The following is a 24645-nucleotide window of genomic DNA, read 5'->3' as shown; positions in this document are numbered from 1 at the left end:
ACTGCTTATCAGAGTTCCCTTCGTGGCTCAGTGGTTAACGAATCCGACTAGGAACCATGAGGTTGCAGGTTTGATCCCTGGCCTCAGTGGGTTAAAGATCCAGCATTGCCATGAGCTGTGGTATAGCTTGCAGACATGGCTTGGACCCCTCATTGCTGTGGCTGTGCTAGGCCGGTGGCTACAGCTCCGATCGGACCCTTAGCATTGGAACTTCCATATGCCGCGGGGGCAGCCCTAAAAAGACCAAAAAAAAAAAAAAAAAAAAGACTGCTTATCATACCATGTTTCTAAAGTTCTTTTAAAACAACAATGTTACTTAATTTATTCTTAGAAGTAATCCATTGTTTATAAGTTCAACGTGAGTCAGCTGAGCAAATTAGAAATCAGGTTTTAAATTTTGTATGCTATTATGGCAAAAGGACCTTTGCATTCTTAGTTTTGTGTTCTTTTATTGCCTCTTATTCTAATAAGCATGAATACACTGACAGTTTCTATGTTAATGTGAACAAAATAGATAAACACAGATTTATCAAAAGTAACAGAAAAGAAATATTTGAGTCCACATAGGAAGATGAATGATCAGTATCCCTTAGTGAACAGAGTAGTGGGGTAGATTTTGGGAAGACAAGAAAGCATCAGAGGAAACCTATGGTCCCTACCTTTGAAAAGGAAACAGCATAATGGATTTAGATATGAAAATAAATATTGTAATAGAAAAGTAAATGGAAAGCTGTAATGAAATTACAAATTGCTATGGGAAAGTAAAAGGGACAGTGGTTTACTCTGCAGTGTAACATTTTAACCAGACCCAAAAGCATAAGTTAAATCTAAATGCAGAAACAAACAAACAAAAAAGGCTATTCCAGGCAGAGAGGGAACTGCATTTACAAGCCATGAAAACAGATATATTTGGCATGTTATAGAAAAGTAAATTGTACCAGAGGCATTGACTATTTGGGAAATACAGTGAGGAGTGAAGCAAGATACTATATTTCCAAATGGTCGTTATTAAAAATCTTTGAACCCAGAGTTCCCAATGTGGCGCAACGTGTTAAGGATCCACCATTACTGCAGCTGTGACATAGGTCACAGCTACAGCTTGGATTCCATACCTGGCCCAGAAACTTCCATATGCCATGGGTACAGCCAGAAAAAAAAAGAAAAGAAAAAAAATCTATGAACCTGAAGCCTTACTTCTGCTGTCTTAGTTAATTATTTTATCTTTTCTTGAAGTAAACTTGTGTTGTCTAATTTAGACGTTAAAACAACTAGAAATGGGATGATCAGTATAAATCAAACTTGATTTTTATGAGTTATTCTGGTTAAGTATATTTGTTAATATATATATCCACCCTTAAAAAACATCAAGCAATTTATGGCTTTAGATTTTAGTATTAGAATATAATTTTACTAGGACAAATGGTTAAGATGACTCAAGTTAGATGATGCTAAAATAGAAACTGATATGTTAAACTAATCTATTAATCTATATAAATTACATAAAAACTGAACAGATCTAAAATTAAAGAGCTGAAGGAGGGTTATAATTATATATACTAAGTACAAAGGGAAAAGTAAGAATTATTTTGAATAACTAAAGATAATGTTGGAGAAAAGTTAATAAAGTAAAATGTGCGTTGATATCTTACTTTAGTTGAACACTGAGTTCTGGAGCAAACAAGCCTATTATCAAGGAGTGACTCAAAATGCATTCTCTGCAATTAAAACTCGTTTACCAAGATGTTTTGCATTTGTCAGTGATAAAAGCAGGTTGACTTGCAATACTTATCCTTCTGTTAACATTTATCTAAGATATTATGTCAAAGAATATTTTCCCCCTCATTTTTGGTATGAGAACTATAGAAATGGAAATAAAGGACACAGAGAGACATTTAAGTTGTAAACCATTTTAGAAATATAATCTAGAATCTTAAAGCAAAATAAGGAAACTTTAGTGAGGCCATCTAACTGGTTTAATACTCATTTCTTTGCAAATATAGAAACTAAACCCCTAAGAGATGAGTTAAAAGTTGATAATATGAGACTTGGGACTGCAATGCAGGTATCTAGATTTCAAGTCTCTTTTCTATGTTTAACACTTTTTTGTGTGTTTTGTTTGTGTCATCTGTCCTTTAAAAACAAAAGGTATTACTGCTTTTCTTGATGTAATTGAAATGGGCATTTGAAGCCAGGAGGAAATCAAAGTCACATGTAATATAAAGGAAAATCAGGTCAAAGAGCTTAAATGAGGTTATTTGAGAAGGAAACATGAGTCTGGACAATGAGAGATGAACAGAATATGATAGCCATATAGGATCCAAGGTAGTGTTACATGCAGTGATCATTCGTGTTGATGCTTCAGAGAGAGATTTACCAAACCAATCTTAAACCTTTGAGAATGTAATTTCATTAGGGTTGTATGGGCCGAAGTATTAGAGGATTAGGTGAAAAGATTTAACTATGAAGAAAATTTCTTATTCCGAGTGTGGTTTAGGTTTGGGATTTTTACCATCTTTTCTAAACAGCCTTACAAATCCCATGTGTTGAATGGCACATGAACTAAAAGCCACAGGGTAGTACTGAAAGTTGTGTGTAACTCTACTTTTTAATATGAGATCATACTGAATTGCATTCAGGAGCTAGCTATTTGGCTAGTTTCTCTTGAGTGTTTTCACAAAGTGCATATATCCCTAATTCCATAGGTCCATTTCCTTAATTTCATGCATTGAGGGAGAACATGGGGTTCAGGTTTGCTTATTTTGGGGTCGAGTCATTCACTGAACATCCAAGTAGAGATCTTGATTTGGGTATGGATATCTAGAGAAGTCTATGATGGCTTGGTGGGAAGGAAAGCTGTGAAGCTGGATGTGAGATCACCAAGAGGATGAACTGAAATGGAAAAGAGGTGCAGGGTGGAGCTCTGTGGCTGTCCAGTGTTAGGAGGTTAGAAAGAAGAACAACCAGCAATGGAGAACTAACAAGGAGGAAAATAAGGAATTATAGTTTCCTATAAGCCATGGGAGGAATGATTGACCATTTTGAGTTAAAAAAAAAAAATGGAGAGACTTTAAAAATATTTAAACAGATTATTACATTAGGGAAAAGGGGACTTTTGCAACAGGTAGAGGAGAGACTTTAAAAATATTTAAACAGGTTATTACACTAGGGAGAATGGGGCTGTTGCAATAGGTAGAGGATGAAAGTACTATAAATGGGATAAATGATATCTCAAAGTATGAACTATAGAGTAAATTTTTGAAGTACAATATCCACCTTAAAATTACTGAATTTAACAGCTATACTCTGGTTATATGAGAGAACATCTGTATTTTAAAAAGTACTGAGACAGGTGGCTGAGTAGAAGAACCTGGAGCTCATCTCCTTTCATGAGCACACTAAAATCACAACTAACTGCTGAATAGCCATCAAATAAGACTAGAAGCTACCAAAAAAAAAAATGTTAGACATTCAGAGACAAAAAAAAAAAATCACAGCAAAATGGTAGGAAGGTCACACACATGATATAACCAATCCCATACCCACTGAGTCGGTGACCTAAAAACTGGAGAACAATTATATTGCAGAAGTTCTTCCACAAGAATGAGAATTTGAGGCCCCATGTCAGGCTCCCCAGCCTGGGGATCTAGCATTGGGAAGATGAGCCCCCATAGTATTTGTCTTTGAAGGCCAGTAGGGCTTAAACACAGGAGTTCTACAGGACCAGAGGAAATGGGGACTCTACCCTTGGAGGATGCACACAACATCTCTTGTGCACTGAGATGAAAGGAAAAAGTAGACTTGATAGGAGCCTGTTCCAGACTTATATGCTGGTCTTGGAACATCTTCTGGGGAGGTGGGGTGGGGTGGGGGGAGAAGCTGTGGCTCGCTGTGAGGACTAGGAGATTAGCAGTAGAAATAACAGGAAATATTTATCAGCATCAGCTCTCCTGGAGGCTGCCATTTTGGAACCAAGACTCCAGTGCTGGAACACCTCAGGCCAAACAACCAACAGGGCAGGAACTCAGCCCCATCTGTCAGCTAATAAACTACCTAAATACTTCCTGAGCCCACAGCCACCTCTAAACATACCCTTTTACATAGCCCTGGCCAACCAGAGGGATAAGATTCGGCTCCACCCATCAGTGCGTAGGCACCAGTTCCTCCCATCAGGAAGCCTACACAAGCCTCTAGGCTAGCCTCAACCACTATGGGGCAGACACCAAAGGAGGAAAACTATAGACTAACAGCTGCAGAACCTACCCTATGTCCAGCTGGTCCCTGAGCATTGAGTAGCAAGAGGGAAATGTACTGCTCGAACACATAGGACATCCCCTACAGAGGTCCACTTCTCTAAGGTCAAAAAACATAACTTTTCACATTCATAAAAATACGAATAGAAATTTAGACCAAATGAGATGGCAGAGAAATATGTTCCAGACAAAGGAGCAAGGTAAAACACCAGAAGAATAACTAAGTGATGTGAAAATAGGCAGTCCACCCAAGAAGGACTTAAGAGTAATGACTATAAAGATGATCCAAGAACTCAGAAAAAAAAAAAAAAAAAAAGATGGATGCACAGAGTGAGAAGTTACATGAAGTTTTGAACAGAGAGTTGGGGAATATAAAGAACAGCCAAACAGAATTGAAGAACACAATAACAAGTGAAAAATACACTTGAAAGAATCAATAGCAGAATAAATAAGGCAGAAGGATCGATGAGTGAGCTGGAAGACAGAAAATCATGAAAATCACTGATGTGGACCAGAATAAGGAACAAAGATGAAAATAAAGAAATAAGACAGTTTGAGACCTCTGAGACAACATCAGATGCAACAAAATTCTCATTATCAGGGTCTCAAGAAGGAAAAGTGAGAGAGAAAGAGCCTATGAAAATAGTTTGAGATAGTAGCTGAAAAATTCCCTAACATGGGAAAGAAAACAGTCACCCAAGTTCAGAAGCACGGAGTCCTGCACAGGAGTAACCCGAGGAAAAACATGACAAGACACATCATAATCAAATTGACAAAAATTAAAGACAGAAAAATTTTAAAAGCAACAAGGGGGCAACAAATAATATTCTAGGGAATTTCCATAAGGTTATCAGAGGATTTTTCTGCAGAAAATCTATAAGCCATGATGGAGTAGCACAATATATTTAAAGCAATAGAAGGAAAATTCCAAAATCTAGAATACTCTATCAAGTAAGTCTCTCATTATATTTGATGGAGAAATCAAAAGCTTTACAGACAAGCAAAAGCTGAAAGAATTTAGCAACACCAAACCAGCTTTACAACAAGTCCTAAAGGAACTTCTTTAGGCAGAAAAGAGGCCACATCTAGAAACAAAATTGAGAAATGGGAAAGCTCACCAGGACAGGCAAATGTACAGTAAAGTTAGGAAACCATCCACACACAACTATGATATTGAAACCAGTAATCGTGAGAGGAGTAGACTACAAATGCAGGATATTTGAAATTCACTTGAAGTTAAGAGATCAGAAACTTAAAACAATCAGGTATATTTATAGACTGCTATATCAAAACCTCATGGTAACTGCAAACCAAAATCTATAACAGATATATATGCAAAAAAAGAAAAAGGAATCCAAACACAATACTAAATAGCCATCAAATCACAAAGAAGAGAAGAGGAAGGAAAGAAAAAAGACCTACGAAAAAAATCCAAAACAGTTAATAAAATGACAGTGAAATCATACAATAATCACCTTAAACATAACTGGGCTAAATGCCCCAACCAAAAAACATAGAAATCCCAGAGGTAAAGTCATGCATCTATGGTCAACTATTCTATGACAAAGGAGGCAAGAATATACAATGGAGGAACGATAGTCTCTTCAATAAGTGGTTCTAGGAAAACTGGACAGCTACATGTAAAAGAATGAAATTAGAACATTCTCTAACTCCATGCACAAAAATAAACTCAAAATGGATTAAAGACATAAACTGCTAGAGAAAAACTATGCAGAACACTCTTTGACATAAATTTCAGTAGTGTCTTTTTGGATCCACCTCCTAGAATGTTGAAAATAGAAACAAAAATAAATGGGAGCTAATTAAACTTCTGCACTGCAAAGGAAACCTTAAAATAACAGAAAGACAATCAATGGGAGATATCTTTGCAAACAAAGTTACTGACAAGGGAATAATCTCCAAAATATATAAACATCTCATGCAGATTTATACCGAAAAAACACCTCCCCCCCAAAATAATGGTCAGAAAGAAGATCTAAGTACACATTTCTCCAAAGAAGATAGAGATGGCTGAAAAGCACCTGAAACGATGTTCAACATCACTAATTTAAAATTAGAGAAATGCAGATCAAAACTGCAGTGAGGTATCACCTCACACCAGCCAGAATGGCCATCATCAGTAACTCTACAGACAATAAATAAATGCTCCGGAGGGTTTGAAAAAGAGGGAAACTTCCTACATTGTTGGTGGGAATATAAGTTGGTGCAACCACTATGGGAACAGTATGGTAGTTCCTCAAAAAACTAAAAATAGAACTCCTATATGACCAGCAGTCCCACTGCTGGGCATCTATCCAGAGAAGACCATAATTTGAAAAAATACATACACCCCACTGTTTACTGCAGCACTATTTACAGTAGCCCAAGACATGGAACCAACTTAAATGCCCTTCAGCAGAGGAGTAGATAAAGATGTGGTACATATATACAGTGGAATATTACTCAACATAAAAAGGAATGAGATAATGTCATTGCAGCAACATGGATGGATTTAGAGATTATCATACTAAGTGAAGTAAGCCAGACAGAGAAGACACATAGCATATATCACTTATATGTGGAATCTAAAAAAGCTGCAAATGAACTCATATATAAAACAGACACACAGACATAGAAAACAAATTTATGATTATCAAAGTGGAAAGTAGGGGAGGGATAAATTAGGAGTTTGGGATTAACATATACACACTACTATATAACCGACAAGGACCTACTGCATAGCACAGGGAACTATACTCAATATTTTTTAGTAAACTATAAGAGAAAAGAATCTGAAAAAAAAATTTTTGTATGTAACTGAGTCATTTTGCTTTACATTTGAAACTAATGCAGCATTTTAAATCAACTATACTTCAATTTTAAAAATGCATGAAAGTTGCTACCAAAAACATTAAAAAAAAAAATGCTGAGCTGTTAGTGTGTATCATGATAAAAAGTAGGAAAAAAAACGCACATGAGAACCACTATACACCACCAGATGGCTACTGTTTTAAAAACTGATGGTACAAAGTGCAGACCAAGTTACAGAATTACTAAGGATAACCATTTCTAATTACCATTTTGAGGGTATTATACATTATATTATTTATGTAATTTACATTATTTGTGTGCTTTTATGGAGTTCTCTTGTGGCCTAGCAGTTAAGGATTCAGCCTTGTCACTGTTGTCATATGGGTTTGATCCCTGGCCTGGGAACTTCAGCATGCTGCAGTCAAGGCCAAAAAAAAAAAAGCAAACCAAAAAAAACTCCTCATACTTCTATATGTTATTTTTCTTAGACTCCAAAAAGCTAAATGTATATGCCCAGTGGTTCAACATGATATATTTTGCCCCACAAAATGATGTGTTTTCAATATAAGAATTAGTGTAGAATACAATGTATGCTATCTAGTATTTCCCTAAACAGTTTAGATTAAAAGATATAACTTCTTGTGAAAGTGAGTTGATCTTTTGTGTTTATTTTCAGTTATCAACTGCTACAAAATAATTCTTCTCTCACATTTTCCTGTCACTTCCAGTATAAATTTCTAGCATCAAATAAACCTTGATTTAATTATAGGCATATTCATTCATGGAAAATGAATCATTCTTTGACCTGGTTTACAGAATCTATTTCTTTTGAGGCTCTGCAAAAAAAAGGCAACAACAAAAAACAGTTTAAATCCTCAAATAGTATATTAAAAACTCTTCAGAAATTAAACTTATAAGGCACAGTAATACTTCTTGATATTTTAAAATAATCCACCAGTTTAAATGCAAAGATGCTAGTCTCTATTGGATAATATAATAAACTTTCTTAAACAACTTAAGATATTTTTATAAATTCCTCACCTAATTTTTTTAAGATAGCAATTTTTACACTTTCTTATCTGAAGCATTTGCTTTGAAAGCTATGAGCTGAACAGGAGAATTTTCTAATCAGAGTTGTATCTTACAGTATCAGAAACTTAGCCTTCATTCTGCACATTTGCCATATTGACTCTAACTCCAACATATTATCCAAAAATTCCAGGGCAGTGTATTTTAACAACTCAAAATAGCCTATCTGAAGTTTAAGCCATTCCCAAATGCTGCTCAATAAATTTTAAAAGCTTTTTGATCCTATAAAATGTTGGAAACTGACACCAACATCATGTTGCTAATATTCTGTAATTCCGGGCACAGCTGCATTTCCATGGCATATGGATGTTCCCAGGCTAGGGGTCCAATCAAAGCTGTAGCTGCCAGCCTCCTCCAGATCCACAGCAACACGGGATCCTAGCTGTGTCTGCGACCTACACCACAGCTCATGGCAACACCAGATCCTTAACCCACTGAGCAGAGCCAGGGATCGAACCTGGGTCCTGGATGCTAGTCGGATTCATTAACCGCTAGGCCATGACAGGAACTCCCCTGTCCTTACTTTAAATACTACTGAGGACCAACACAAATGGTTGACTTGCTCCAGGAAATAATTAATTCCTGACTGTGAAACAACAAAGATAGCTTAATTAATTGTCCAAGAAAGGGAGTTCCCATTGTGGTGCAGTGGTAACAAATCCAACTAGTATCCATGAGGATACAGGTTTGATCTCACCTTGCTCAGTGGGTTAAGGATATGACGTTGCCATGAGCTGTGGTGTAGTTTGCAGATGCGGCTCAGATCTGGCATGGCTGTGGCTGTGGTGTAGGCCAGCAGCTGCAGCTCCATTTTGACCCCTAGCCTGAGAGATTCCATATGCTGTGGGTGCAGCCCTAAAAAGAAAAAAAAAATTGCCCCAAAAGACTTGATTTTCAAGATTTCTTATTTCATTGCATCCACCAGTCCAAAACCTGTTATCATAAACTTAGCCCAATTCTAGCCAGTTCCTCACCTTGTAAGACCTTAATTAGAGGGTCCAACCCTGGTAAACCCCTTAAATCTTACAAATACCCCTATCTTCCCCGTCTTGATGTCCCTCACTGCAGTTAGTAGCTTTACTTCATCAGTGAAATTTTCTAAGTAGTGTTTTGGCGATTTGACAGTTGACAGTAAATAAGCCTAGTTATGCTAGATAATTTAAGAGGAATTTAATAATTTAATCAAGAAATTCAGAATGTTAGATTTCTGTTCCTAACTTCTAACTGCCATCTGGTTTATCTGTGGAAATGTATGTCCTGCCAACCCATCAGACCTCAGACAATAAGAAACAACTGGATATTTACCCATCCAGTGAGGATATTTGAAATAACATTATATACAATGTAATGAGATTGTGTGTATACACACACACACACATATATATTATATATTTTCACATAGAAAAATACACACCATCTGATGCATATAGGTGGAAGAATGTATATGCTGTCTCATGTTTTATGCTTTTGTATATAAAGAAGATATAAAAAATCAGGCTGCACCTTAGGGAAATGTTGACTAAAGGCAAGAAGTAAATATTCACTACTTTTGTTGTTTTTGTTAATAATAGTTTTTATTCCATAATTAAGGAAAAAACACCATTAAGCCTTTTTTTTTTTTTTTAACCTTTTTTTTTCTACTGTACGGCTTGGTGACCCAGTTACACATACATGTTTTCATTCTCTTTTTCTCACATCATCATGCTCCATTGTAAGTGACTAGACATAGTTCTCAGTGCTACACAGCAGGATCTCATTGCTAATCCATTCCAAAGGCAATATCTGCATCTCTTAACCCCTAGCTCCCAGTTAGTCCCACTCCCTCCCTGTACCCCTTGGCAACCACAAGTCTGTTCTCCAAGTCCATGATTTTCTTTTCTGTGGAAAGGTTCATTTGTGCCATATATTATATTCCAAATGTAAGTGATATCATAATGGTATTTGTCTTTCTCTTTCTGACTTACTTCACTCAATATGAGAGTCTCTAGTTCCGTCCAGGTTGCTGCAAATGGCATTAAGCCTTTTTTTTTTTTTAAGATGAAAACAATGAGAGACAAGATAGTGGCATGCATATAGGCCTAGTAGCTACTGATTAGAGAAGTGTTTTTCTTTCAGTTTGTTGAGAAGTGACAGTGGGGCGGTAGTTCCTGAGACTTTGAAAAAATGATTCCTGAATTCTTGGTACCATCTTTTTCCAAGAATTTGAAATGTTTCTTGCTACCTTCTAAGGTTCTAGGAAATTTTGTTTAGAAGTCAAGCTAAGTAATAGTGTTCATGACATTATCACTAACAGTGGATTCAGGTAATTTTTTTTTTTTTTGATTTACCCACCCATACTTTCACATACAGGAAAAGAACTATTGAAAATGGTGTTTTGCAAGAGATACTTCTGTTTAAAACTTGTTTTATTAAAGGAGTTACTGCACTAGTTTACGCTTGTTGTTTGATTTATACAATTATAAATAAAAATTTCATTTTAAGGAAAGCCAGTTTTAATAGGCTAAAAAGGGTTTTCATTAAAGACTTAGCCGTATGGGCTGAGGTAAAAAAGGGATGCTGATGCCTTGCTGTATTTGTTAATGTCTCCTGTGGTGTTGTGTGCTCAAGTGCTCTTCCTGTGCTTTTCATTTAATATCTACTATGGGCCTGACACTATTCTAGGTACTAGGGCTGCAACAGTGAACAAACTCAAATTCTCTTTCCCCATGGGTCTTCAGATGGTAAATATTAATGGAAAAAATAAAGAGCCAAAGGAGGGTTATGTGGTTCTCAGAAGGAGCAATGATTTGAAATTAAATAGAATAGAAAGGAAACACATACTGAGAAGCTGACATTTGAGCTTAAGAAAGTAAGGAGCACAGGCAGATACCTGGGGGAAAGCACTGCAGATCAAGGTGATAGCAGGTGCAGGGTGAGAGATGCTAGAAGAGGTAGAGGAATAGCATGTCATCAAGTATAAGGACCTCAGCTTTTACTTAGCTGGAAAGTCTAGAAGATTGTGTGCAGATGACTTAATGTGGCTTATATTCACAAGGGATCACTTTGGCTACTATGTTGCATATAGACTAGGGTGTGGCAAACTTTTTCTGTAAAGGACAGATAGAAAACATCTTAGGCTTTGTGGGACATGCAGTAGTGTCTCATACTACTCAGCTCTGCCACTGCACCAGAAATCTGCCATAGACAGTACATTTTGGATGGCTGTGGCTATGTTCCAGCAAAACTTAAATAAGTGGTGGACTAAATTTATCCTTTAGGATTATAGTTTACCAGCCCTTGAGATAGACCATAATAAACCAAGGGCAAAATCCAGTTGGCAGGTGACTTTTGTAGGAATCCAAGGGAGAGCCGGTGATGGTGGTCAGATTCTGGAAATATTTTGAAGATAGCGTCAGTAGGATTTTCTGAGTAGTTTAGTATAGGCTTTAAGAATGAAAGGGGTTATACCTATGGTTTCTAGAGTTTAATTTTAAAATGTTACTTAATATTTTATATTCTATTTTTGATAATATCTAGAATAATTTTCTTTAAAATCTGTTTGCAGCTGTTAAGGCTATCTTTTTAAAATTTCTTTGCGCCTGTTTGATTTTATTTTGTTCTTGGACAAGAAGCCTAATAACTTTGCAGTCTACTATTGGTTACTGCACATTTTTTCGTTAGTTTTCCATTATGGCCAAAAGCATCTGTGTAGTTGTAACATGATGTGTAGGTTAAGGCGGTACCTGGTGTTCAGAGGAAGAAAGCAAAGATGTTTGCGTGTTATCTGCAGGTACCTATGAATGGAACTTACCAACCATATGAAAATAATATACAGAGCCATTTTATTTTGGCAATATGCTTATTAAATTGTTTAAAATAAATAGTTCTTGGGCAAGTACAAACTATTAGTTAAGGACTTTGACTACACTTCCTGACTTCACTGTTACTTTACCTCACATGCTTCGAAGCACAGTTATCTTCATTCACTTTTTCTCTTCACCTAATCAGTCGCTAAGGGATGGATGCAATCTGCTGCCATAGTGACTGACCCTCACATCTTACCTAAATGACATCTCACATGAATTGCTGTACCTTTTAAGTAGTGCTCCATTCTGATTCACACTACACAGTGCTGTTAGCATAATTGTCTGAAACAGTGGTTATCAAAGTTTTGCGTACATCAGAGTCACTCCTTGGAAGGCTCATGAAATATAAATTACAAAATTTTTGCTTCAGTAGATCTACAGAGGGACTCTTGAATTTTCTGATAGTTTGGTCTGGAAACCGTGCTGCAGGAACTGCTGTCCTAAAGTCCTCTGATAATGCTATTCCTCCAGTAGGGACCTTAGGTTCTCTCCCTACACCGTCTGATGAATTTGGCCAAGGATTGAAGGATTCTACTCTTAACACATCATACATGTTTCTAACATTTTAAAATACATTTTCTGAACGTGGCCGTCTTTTCCGTCTTTGTTCTTCACCTATTTGTTCTTTAAAATATCACCGCCAGTTTCTATCCAGCTTCTCCCATCTTTATCAGTGAGAATCCTGGCCAACTTACAGGGTTTATTTCAAACATGACCTTTTTTGAACCTCCAAACATATATGCAGTTTCTTTTTTTTATCCTTTGTATTCCCATAGCATTTATACATCTTATGACATGACCTTACTCTGTCTTAGTGTCATTTATATATCTTATCTGTATCCTACTCTTTTATAGGAATCTAAGCTCCTTGGGATAAGGAAGCATGTATACATAGTACTATATGTATGTAGTATATTTTTTTCTTTTGTTCAACCAACATTTGTTGAATGTTGGTTCTGCATTCTAGAATGAACCACATTTTTTTTCATTTGTTCCTTTTTATTTCTCTGAAGAAATGTTATTAAAGTGACATAAGATTAATATCTACCTAGAATCTTGTAGTTTCTTGCTCACCTTATCTGTTGGATGAAACCCACTGTATTCACTTCCAAGTACCTACCAATTCCTTTTCTTATTTGGGTCAGTTTTCTAATTCTCTTCAGCTCTATTGTCTTAATTTCTGCTCATTGGACTTCTGATGGTTTATAATGATAAACCATATCTTCTTTCTTGATTTCTTTCCCCAAGCTCTTACTTTTCTTAGGGATAAAAAAAGAAAAGAAATGCTTTGTGTGAAATACATATCTGTAAAGTCCTTGTAATCTGAAAAGTATTTTATCCTCAGCAGTTGATAGAATTGATGGGTAGTTTTGTACTTAGAATTCTACGTAAGGGATCATTTCCTTTAGAACTTTAAAGACATTGCACCAGCCGTGTTTCATTTTTAACTGGTAAGGAATCTTGTGCCAATCTATTTTTCTTTTGAAGTTAATTTGACAGTTACTCTTTTCTCCATTTTCTCTTTAGGAAGCTCTTGTTCACTAGTTGTTGGATGTCTTCAACTGGTCATCTGTCTCCTCTCATTTCATATCTTCTGCCTACTATTTTGCTCTAGATTCCTAAGTCTGTATTTGGCTTTATCTTCACACTACACCCTATTATTTCATACATTTTTACTTTTGTTGAGGTACTTTATTCTGATTTTTCTTTTTCAAGCATCTTTGTTTTATGTATTTTAATATCTCCTTCAGCATATGAAGATACTAAGTATTTTCCTTAATTGTTTCCTTTAAGTAAGATTGCAGTTCTGTTTATCTTGAAACAGTTCCATTTATCTTGTTCCTTCCCTTCATGCTGATGGTTTTCTGTATAAGTCTTATGATCCATTCATATTTATGTTAATTTGTATTTCACTATTGGGAATGAGAAAGCCTCATCAGTAGGGACTCTGTGACTGGAGTTCCTTGATCCTTAAATTACCTCTTAAAATAAATGAGAGGGAAACGAGTTGTTTTACTGGACAGCTTTTAACTGTCTTTCCATCTTCCAGAATATTGCAGAATATCTTATCATTGGATGGCCTACCTCTCATTCCCTTTGCTGCTAAAGGTTCTACTGGCTTTATTCCTATACTCTAACTTTAATGAGGTCCTGGGAAGGACATGAAACAAATAACTGCTGAGTTTGTCCTCTTGAACCAGAAAGTTTGTTTCAATAAGTTAAAATAGTTCCTCCTGGTTAAGTACTATAAACTTAAAATCTTTTACTTGACAAATAATAACTTTATGTTGATAGCCTCATTCAGTTTAATTCCACCCATCAAATAAGTAAAGCAGTAGTGAGGTTAGAGATGAGATAGATTTATTACTTATAGGTCTTGACATACCATGATCTCTAGCATCTGTATTTCATTCCAGATAAGTGAACAGAGAGGAAACTAAAGTATTAGCCAGAAGGCAGCTTATTAATTTACCATAGTAAGTGTAAGTGTTAAACTACAGGCTCAGGGTTTGTAAATCCTCACCAAAGAGAAGGAAACTGTATGGAAAGCCTAGTTTATGATTGTGCAGTTTCTAGGTAGGTGTGGGGTCAGAAGAGGGCCTCATCGATCTTATTGGCTCATACTATCCAGCTGAGAAAGCCTCATGTATTGTGTCCATTGTCAAGTGAGGTTGCCATGCAGACCAGAAAATTGAGTATTGATCAGAGCATCATTTTTCTTGGGTTTTACCTGAGATCCAGAAAGTCTGCTGATGTTGAAATTCTTTTTCTAGGTGACATTTTGATTGTGTTGATAAAAGTTCAACTAAGACAAGTTAACTAAGCATAAAGTTTCTCAATTTTCTGCAGTCCACACTAAAGCCAACCTAGAGTTTGTAAAACTTCTCAACCACTTTTTGTAGATCCTTGCATAAGGATGCTAATTCTTAAAATGTCCATCTTTTTTTTTTTTTTCTTTAATTCACATGTAGAATTCTCTCTAAATTCCCAGGTCTGTTTATCTTACCACTTTCCATCACAAGCAGATATTATCTCAGTGACACAAAGAAAGTTAAATGACTCCAGAATCTCACAGTAAATATAAGTGGCAGACTCAAGAACTAAATCTTGGTTTTCTGTCTCTACTATTTTCTACTAGGCCCTTTAAACTACTGTCATTTTATGAAAAAGATGAAGTAGTAGAAATCAGCTGTTTTATGTTTGACTATCTGGGAAAGTAAGATTAATTGATAATAAGTTTCATTAATTTAGGGTTCACTAATACAGTTTGGGATTGTTTCTACATGTAATATGCTAATGCTTACCTTTGTAACTCTCTTACAAGTTGTGTGTGGCCAATTACATTTCATATGATCAAGACAAATGAAATCAGGTGTATTTCTTAGCAATGTATATTTTAGTGCCTTTGAAACACATTATACTTTCTAATACATACTGGTTCTTAAAAATGATCACTGTGAAACTTATTCTTTACAAAATACAAAACACTGTCATCTTTATTAGCCCGATACAGTTTATATATTCATAAAATATAATAAATCCATTTCCTTTAGATTATCTATGGTTTTTCGATGTTCACCAATGCTTTCTTTCCCTTTTACCCAGCAGTTAAGATTTAAGAAAACATTGATTTAGCTGTATATCATTTGTTAAATTTCAATATAAATATAAAATTTTGGTTTTTATTGCATGTTTTAAATTTTTTCCCATCTCTTTTCTTATTTGGATGTATGTTGCTAGTTTCTCAAATCTTTTTGTACGTGCATATTTTATATGCTATAAATCCACTTGACAGCAATGATTAACTGGGATTCTACTCCCCAAACCTCAGATCCAACCTTCCTTTTTATCCCAACAGTTCGTGTTTGCACATGGATTGTCTCCTGGCTTGATGGACCTCTTTCTACTCTATTCCCTCTGCCAACCTACAGTGCATTCATTATCTCCTTTCTTAAAAATTATTTGATAAATAATTTCTAATCACATAACTATAAAGCCTGAGATCCTTAGCCTGTTTAGAGTTAAGATTTTCATGTTTTTTATATTCAATAGTTGCAAGAAACCAAGTTAGCATAATCACAGGTAACCCTAAGAAAGGAAGTGGTGTTCTAAATTGCCCACTCTTCCCTCAGGTTGTTTTTGGTTGTTTGTTGTTTGTTTTTTTGTCACTAGTCAAAGAAACTGCTTTAAAATTCTCCATAATACATGAATTTTCTCAAACACCCTCTCTTCATGTGTATATATAATACAAGGATTTGTTTATAAAGTGCAAATATAGAATTAATTCCAAGCTGTTTTCAGGTGAAGGTATAACATGATTAATGAGGGCTTAAATCAGCATTAAGTATAGTTTTTCAAAATATATTTAAAGTAGATGGTGCTATTCATTATAATGAATAACCAAAGTTATCTTAGTGGCAGTCAGCATACATTAACAATGACAGAACCAGTGGTCTAAAAGAAACAAAGAAATATATAAAATCTTACTGGGTGTATTTATAAAGGTTTCTGGTACATGAAAAACAAAGGTCTAATTGTACTTTCTGTTAGTTATTCATCAAGTTTGATGATAAGTGAGACTAGATGGAGGAGGGTGGGTAGCAGCATTCAGATCTTTTGATTTTATCCATGTACTCCAGATGCCCTTTCTTAGCTTCTTAAATTTTAATCTTTTTTTGTATGGCATCTCGTTATCAGAAAAACAATTGAACCCCTATTTTTAGTCTTTCATTGTAGACATTCATTCTTTGGTTTAATGGAAATTTTTATGTGTTCTTTGGAGGAATAACAGCCGGAAGTCTCCTAAACACTTCTGATTTTAGAACAAAATCCCTAAGTTCAGCAATTCACATTTCCTTTGAAGGTCAAATCAAGTTCAAAACACTTATAATAGTTTTCTAGATAACTATAGAAAGACATCCTAGATAGCCTAGATGCCTGTGATTCAGGTGAGCATCTGGAAGGTGGCAGATGGTGAGGGGAGAAAACCCCTTCATATAGTCAGTGTGGAATCATCACTTGAACATTAAATACATGCATGGGGATTATTAACCAAAATTCTTCTGTGGACACATGCCATTTTATATAAACATAATTATAATGCTATTTATGTATACATATAAAGGTAGCTAAAAAGAACTGTTACACACTTTTTAACAAACCGGAACACCAACGATGGTTTTACTTTTTTTCTCTTGTTAGAAGGTTTTTGTCAAAATTTTACCTTCGAAAGTGGTAAACATGTAAAACAATGTGATAGGAGATATATTTAAGAAACAGATTTTTTTTTCGTTGTGGGCAAAGTAGTCAGTGGCTATGGCCAATTTAAAATTCACAAAGTGGATTATTAGACCTCTGGGAGAAGTGATTTGATTTTACTTGCTTTTGCCAGCTTAGCCTGCATCCTATAATCCCTGTTCTGGCCCTGAGATTTCTAATTCAGACAAGTTCTGACTCCCCAAGTATCTTTAGGTATGGAAATGAGTAATAGAACTTTTATTTTTTAAGTTTAGATCATTAACAATGTTGAGAAAGTGAGTAACTTTTAAAAAACAGGGTTATATTTATACAGTAGAACTAATACAATACTTAAGCCATGAAAGAAAGATACTGTTCATGTTTTTAAAATAGTTTTGTGAACAGGCATTTTTTTATACAGCCCGTTTCTTCATTTCAAATTGGTTATTTTTATTTAAATTTGTATTACTTTTTAGCTGGTATCCTGTTATGGAATAAGACATAATTTAAACTTCACCAATTCAGAGTTCCTGTTGTGGCTCAGTGATTAACAAATCCATCTAGGAACCATGATGTTGCAAGTTCAATCCCTGGCCTCACTCAGTGGGTTAAGGATCCAGCATTGCCAAAGCCGTGGTATAGGTCATAGATGTGGCTTGGATCTTGCTGTGACTTTGGGGTAGGCCGGCAGCTACAGCTCCGTTTAGACCGGTAACCTGGGACCCTCCATATGCTGTGGGTGTGGCCCTAGAAAAGACCAAAAAAAAAAAAAAAAAAAAAAAAATTTCACCAACCCCATTTTTATCTGTTTTGACTAGAGAGACAGAAAAATAATGAACATGTCCTGAGTGGTCGTGATACTAACACCTTTGTGATCATTTTCCTTACTACTAATGGACACATGGTAATCTTATAAAATCTTAAGATTAGTTTTTATTGCCATCATTTGAACTGCTCTTGAAAATTATATTCTTTATCGTGGATTTGGTTATACTTTGAAGAAGCAAAAAGAAGAAAATTAATATCAGCTGCCACTTTGCAAACTTCTTTTAGTCTTTAGAATGACCCTGGAGGGAAATAATGGTGATGTCTCCATTTGATGAGCACACAGTCTCAGGGGTTCAGATTTGACCCTTCACATGGCAAAGAGGTGGCCAAATGCTACTTGATACAAGTCTATCAAAGACCAGAGTCTGGATTTGGCTCGCCATGCTGGACATTTAAGTTATACTTTAATTTTCAAGACACATTCAAGCGTCTTGTTTTGACATCCTTGGAATCTTGTCAGATTTGAGTTAAAAGAAATTAGAAAATGTATGATTTAGCAATATGATTTTTAAATGAAATACCTCCTTTTTTAAAAATTTAGTTTAACTTCAACAGCATATTGAAGATGAATGCCAGGTGTTCTGATGGGTACTTTGGAATACTCAGGCTAATCTCATGGAAAAGTGACAAGCTGAATAGGTTACATTACCAGGAAGTATGGTCTTTAATAGAGGCGAGATAAAACATGGAGAGAGTGAATGACCAGTGGCTCTCCTGTCAGGGGGTCTCGTCTGCTGGCCTGAGCTCCCAGGGCCTAGTGTCAGGCTATAATCGTGGGTGCCAGTAATTGCAGGAGAGGAGAGAAACATTTCTTCCATGCCTGCTGCTTGACACCTTTTTGGTTTTTCTTACGAAGCTCTGAATATTCCTTCTAGACTTTTCTATTAAGAAGGAGACCAGAGAATATGAAGGGGCTCTGGAGGGCTCAGTAGGTCAGCATTCAGGTGGCTGTCCCTGCTTGTGAGAGGCAGGGTTGCCTCCTTGTTGAATAGCATGTTTTCCTGCCAGAAGCAGAGACTGCTTTGTCCAGCTTGGTGTTGAGCTGTTCAGAAGGAAATGCTGAACTACAGGGAAAGGGATGGGAGTATTGGGATAAAATATAACCTAAATCTACTTTTCAGAAGTCCAGGTGACAAATGGTTTTAATAAACTAGTATATCCTCAGTCGTCATTTACTAGGTATATGCCAGTCTATATAAAGGACTTTGTAAATGAATGGAAATAATGTATTTGTATAAAATAGTATGGGGTCTCACACAAATATCAAATAACCAGTCTGCCACTTTCTCTTCAAGAGTTACTCCTTTTTTGAAGGAGAAAAATAAATGATTTCTTTTGAAATTCAAGCTATAATGCTTCTAAAGTTCAGACAGTAAGCAAATTGGTAAATAATGATTTTTGTATTTCTTTCAAAGCAGCAGACATCTTTTTAATAGCACTTTTTTCAATAGCACTTTTTTCATTTTTTTAAAGTTTCATTGAAGTGTAGTTGATTTACAGTGTTGTGATAATTTTCCATGGCGTTTTTGAGAAGAAAAAAAACCCTCAAATCTCTCAAGTGAGCTATCCTGAGAGATTTTCTTCTTTTATTCTGTCATTCTTCATCAGGAAAACTTTGTTTTGTTTTAGGACATGTCCGGCACTCCAAGTTAAAATGTTTCTTCTAGTTCAAATACAGCTAATTAGCCAATGTCATTTTTTATACCTAAGTATTAGTTGATAATTTAAACTATATTTTGGTGATTGAAAAGAGTGGGCTTTGGAGATAGAAATAGGATTGAAAACTAGGTCTAACACTGATAATTCATTTTGTGTTAATAACCTTTTATGTAAAGTATTAATAGCCTATTTAAAGAGAGACACTGTCTTACCTTAGTCCTTTATTTGCTTTTATAGATCAATGTACTGTCACCCGGACATACCTGTTCCTTCACAAGTTCTGGTTCTTTAGTGCTGCCTACTATTTTGGTAACTGGGCCTTTCTTGGGGTAAGTACAGGTGTCCCAAGGATCCTTTGACCCTTAGTGGCCTGTTTGTATCCCAGTAATGGCATTGATGTTAAATTCGGTACTTTCTGAATGACTTCAGATTTGAGAAATAACCTATAGCTTGTTTACACTTATAGGTGTTCGTGATTGGGTTGATCGTATCCTGTTGTAAAGGGAAGAAATCGGTCATTGAAGGAGTGGATGAGGATGACTCAGACCTAAGTGATGATGAGCCCTCCATCTATTCTGTCTGACTGCCTCTCTGGTACGGGTTTTACAAAGCTGACTATTTCTTGTGTATTTTTAAAGTGTCAAACTAACATTAGGATGAACTGACTAGCTTTCATCAAAAATGGGAGCATGGCTATTAAAAAACTATATTTTTTATGTTTTCTGAAGTAATGTTATTGTATCATAGATTAACATTTAAATTGCTATAATAATACTGTGTAAATATAAAACTACTGGCTTTGTGAGGGAATGTGGAAATTTTTTTTCTAGTGTGTAATATAATAGTGATGAATTGATTAAAAATCTTCCAGAAGTAATATTCCCTTTTGTCACTTTGTAAAAATGTAATAAATCACTCATATTTGTGCCTTTGGGTCTCTATAGAGTAATGTGGAATTTTCAAGTGTCTATATCTGATTTCTAAAAATAATATTTATAATAGAGCTGATAAATAAATATTACTCCCCAATACAGCTTGTTTTCTATTTTATACATTAAATCATTAGTGCCATTGAAATAGATTTCATGACTAAATTTCAAGGCTACATGTTGCACTAATAAAACCATGGCATTCCAAGATGTATTATATTTAAAGATAATTATCCATTAGCTATCTTATCACCTCTACAGTGTTAAAGACACATACATTTTTGTAGGTTGCTAACCTTAAAATTTGTATGCCAGCATAAATGGGAGTATTGTCAATAATAGCTAATGCTGGGAAAAAAATCAATGTTCTAATCAGTATAAGATATATGACATGTTTTGGCTTTTAAAAATATTGTTCTCATTCTAAAGATTTAGAATTTGCCAAAGATATAGGGAAAGCTATATAATTATTGATTGGCTATTTTGTATTCATTCTAGAAGGTGAGAGATCATCACAAGTAATATCCAAGCTTACTACCACAGGCAAATTAGAACTCATAAAAAGCACATATTATGATCCTTGAAATAAAATAACCATTAAGTATCTGAAAAAAACTTAGGCATTAACAACCACCTCCCACTTAATTCTTCTCTGCCTTAATTTTTGTGCCACTTTGGGGTTCTGATTCTTTGTCTGTCTTGGTAGACCTTTGCACCCCTTCATGTTTGGCACCCTTTAATAGTATTCACCAAGATCCATCCCCTTGTATTCTTATTTCACATTTTCTTTCTGGTCAATCTCACATACCCTTGGCTCCACCTATGTTATTCTTAAGCTGCAAACTTTTACTTCTTTGTTAACTAGAAATTACTACTTCAATTACAGCATGTTGATAATTGAACTTCTCATTTTTTTCTGGGCATATCAAGCCTCCTCCCATATTCATTTTTTGACAAATGGCTCCAGCTCATACATGATTGCCGAAACAAACAAACAAACAAAAAAAAAAATCAAGCAGACCTCCTTATCTCCTGTGTATACTTGACATATCACCAATCTGATTTCTACTTAACTATCCTTCTATTTCTCCCCTCTTTTCTGCACTTACTGTGTTATGGCTGAATTGTACCCACTCCCCCCCCCCCCATTTTTTTTTTCTTCTATGTTGAAGTCCTAACCCCTAGTAACTGGGAGTCTGACTATATTTGGAGATAGGGTCTTTAAAGAGGTAACTAGGTGGAAGCCTAAACCAGTATGACTGGTGCACTTATAAGAAGAGGAAGAGACATCAGGAACATTCATGCACAGAGGAAAGGCCATGTGAGGATCTATCTGCAGGCCAGTGAGAGGCCTCTGGAAAGCCCAACCCTGCCAAACACCTTGTTCTTGGGCTTCCAGCCTCTAGAACTGTGAGACAATAAGTTTCAATTGTTTAAGGCCCCCAGCCTGTGGTATTTTGTTATAGCAGCCTCAGCCTTCTGATAACACTGATTGTTAATTTCCTCACTGGGCTTTCTGCCAAGTCCCAGCTTCTGTCAATTTTTCCTCACAAATAAAAATACAAATTAGATGATGTCATTTCTTTGCTCTGAAAAAATTTCCATTATTTTAAAGTGAAATCTATGAGCTTTCATATGATATCTAAGACCTTTCTGGTCTTTGTCTTATTTATCCAGTTTTCTCTGTCATCTTCATAGTTTATGTGAGCCAGATTCACAGATGTCTCACCATTATCCACACAGCTCTGATTTCTTATATCTCCACTCTGTTGAAAGGTGCTTTCTGCTTATGACGCCCTTCCCTTTTGAATCCTAAGAGAATCCTCATTCTTAATCCCAGCTGTGACATTATCTCATCAGGTACCCCTCCCCTGAGTTTTCCAGGCAATTAGGCATTGTCTTATCCCTGCTCACATGACTCCCTGTACAGTGTGTTGTGGTTATTGCCTTCAGGTCTGCTTCCTCTGTAATGCAAGTCCTTGAATGTGCATCGTTTTTTCACCTCCTATCCTAGTGCCAGAATAGCTCCAGGCACATAGAAAGCACTCAGTTGACAGGCAGATTTGCTAATAAGCTTTAGGGGAGAGGAATCTAGATGGAGGTAGGGAAGGACATGGAGCTCACCTTCTTCCTCCTTCTCCAACAAATACATGAAAAATATATCTACATATAAGACAATTATCACAGAATACCTACTGAACACTGGCAGAATACCTGATGCCCCAAATAACAAGGATCTCTAGGTAACTGGGTAGAACAAAAGGAATCAGACTGGAACCTGCGGCCCTATGAGGAAGCTGTGAAAGAGGACAGGTTCCCACACCCTGAAAAGCCTCTTCGCTAGTGAGATCAGTCAGGACAGAAGGGAAGCCTCAGAACCTGGAGGAGAAACAGCAGCCTATCTTCAACAGGCAGAACAGATATAACTGCACAGATGGTCTGCGCCACTGCCCTGTTTTCCCCAGACTAAGACACATATCTGCTGGTGTAGCTGGAGGCAGGGTGCTGAAACTCAGGCTCCATAAGACCCAGGGAGAGGACTAAGGTTGGCTTTATGGAGACAGCCTGAAAGGGCTGCAGTCAGGTATGGCCATAACCCATGGGTGTACCTGGAACAAGCCCAGGCCCATGTTGAAAGTGAAGCTCCATTACAGGGCACACAAAGGTAGGAGTGGGCCCCACGATAGCAGCCTCTTTCTCCATACCCTCTCAGCTGGCATAGTGCCACCCCTGCAAACTCCAGGAGGACAGAAGTGCCAGTGGATTGCCCACATGCAGAGATGGGGCTAAAATCAGAGCTAAGCTACAGGGATCATGACACTTAGGAAGCAGGGCTAAAATCTGAGCCCTTGCCACAGAGCAGTGCAACTCTAGGATTTACACCACCACCACCAGCCTTGTAAACTCAGTGCCTGTGGGACATCTGGTCAATAGGTTCTCCTGTGACTTGGATAGGCTTAGCCTTAGCAGCTGTGGGATTAAAGGACCCACACATGTGGAGACAGGGCCAGGGTCTGGGCTGATTACATAGCTCACACGACAAGTCTAGGTATGCAACTGCTGCGGTCTTAGTACTGACTTAAGTGGATCTATGCCTGTGGGTCTGTGCTGGTGGCTTTGTGAACATAGTGCCTGAGGACCCCAGGGCTGATTATCAACATTCCCGTGGTTGAAATGAGACTGAGGGCAGTGACAATAGTGTCCTGTGTGAGCCCACACAACAGGTGACTCTACAGAGTGCACTCCCAGGAGGAAATCTCCAGCAAAGGAATATTCAGTGGCTCCTCTCCCAGTGGGAGTGCTTCAGTCAGGCCTACCTCACACCAAAGCACAGAAACAGATCAAAGGGCTTCTACTCCAAAAACTAGTGAGTAGACCTTGTCCCACAACATAGCAGTGATAACCACAGAGCAAAGATGAGGCCCCTCAGTGTAGGCTTTGGTCATCACAGCACTAGAACCAGCATACACCTACAAAAGACATGACAGGCAACCACACTAAATTAAAAAGAGAACTCACACCAAAAAATATTAGACTCAAGCAGACTACACAGAAACAGTCCCATGTAAAAGCCAGCCCTTCAAAGCCACAGTAGATAACTTTCTCCTAAACTCAAAGAACAAAAGAAATATAAATGAAGATATACTCCTAATTAAAAGATCAAGAGAAATACCCTGAGAAGAAAAAATGAAACAGACCACTTCAGTCTAATAATTCAAAAAGGAGAATGAAAATACTGAAGGAATTAAAAAGGGTATTGATAGAAATATAGATTAATACTAAAAAGGAACTAGAGGAGTTCCTGGTGTGGCTCAGTGGTTAACGAATCTGACTAGGAACAATGAGGTTGCAGGTTTGATCCCTGGTCTTGCTCAGTGGGTTAAGGATCCAGCATTGCCATGAGCTGTGGTGTAGGTTGCAGATGCAGTTTGGATCTGGTGTTGCTGTGGCTGTGGCATAGGCTGGTGGCTACAGCTTCAATTAGACCCCTAGCCT

General features: G+C 36.6%; 1 protein-coding gene across 1 annotated transcript in view; it reads left to right on the top strand.

Moving 5' to 3' along the window:
- The window catches only part of LMBRD1 (LMBR1 domain containing 1), a 107822-nt gene extending 87073 nt beyond the window's left edge, over window positions 1-20749 (top strand). The window contains exons 15-16 of the mRNA XM_013992625.3: window positions 19958-20049; window positions 20187-20749. Coding sequence (XP_013848079.2) covers window positions 19958-20049; window positions 20187-20303 — 209 coding nt within the window. The 3' untranslated portion in view covers window positions 20304-20749. The remainder of the gene's footprint in view (window positions 1-19957; window positions 20050-20186) is intronic.
- Window positions 20750-24645: the final 3896 nt, after the last annotated feature.

This window comes from Sus scrofa, chromosome 1 (assembly GCF_054392235.1).
Source record: "Sus scrofa isolate SSC_HxYL_T2T_F1_AM1 chromosome 1, Sscrofa_HxYL_maternal_Yorkshire_Landrace_v2.0, whole genome shotgun sequence".
NCBI lineage: Eukaryota > Metazoa > Chordata > Mammalia > Artiodactyla > Suidae > Sus > Sus scrofa.
Note: the sequence above shows the minus strand (reverse complement) of the source record. Positions and strands in the feature narration are given on the sequence as shown.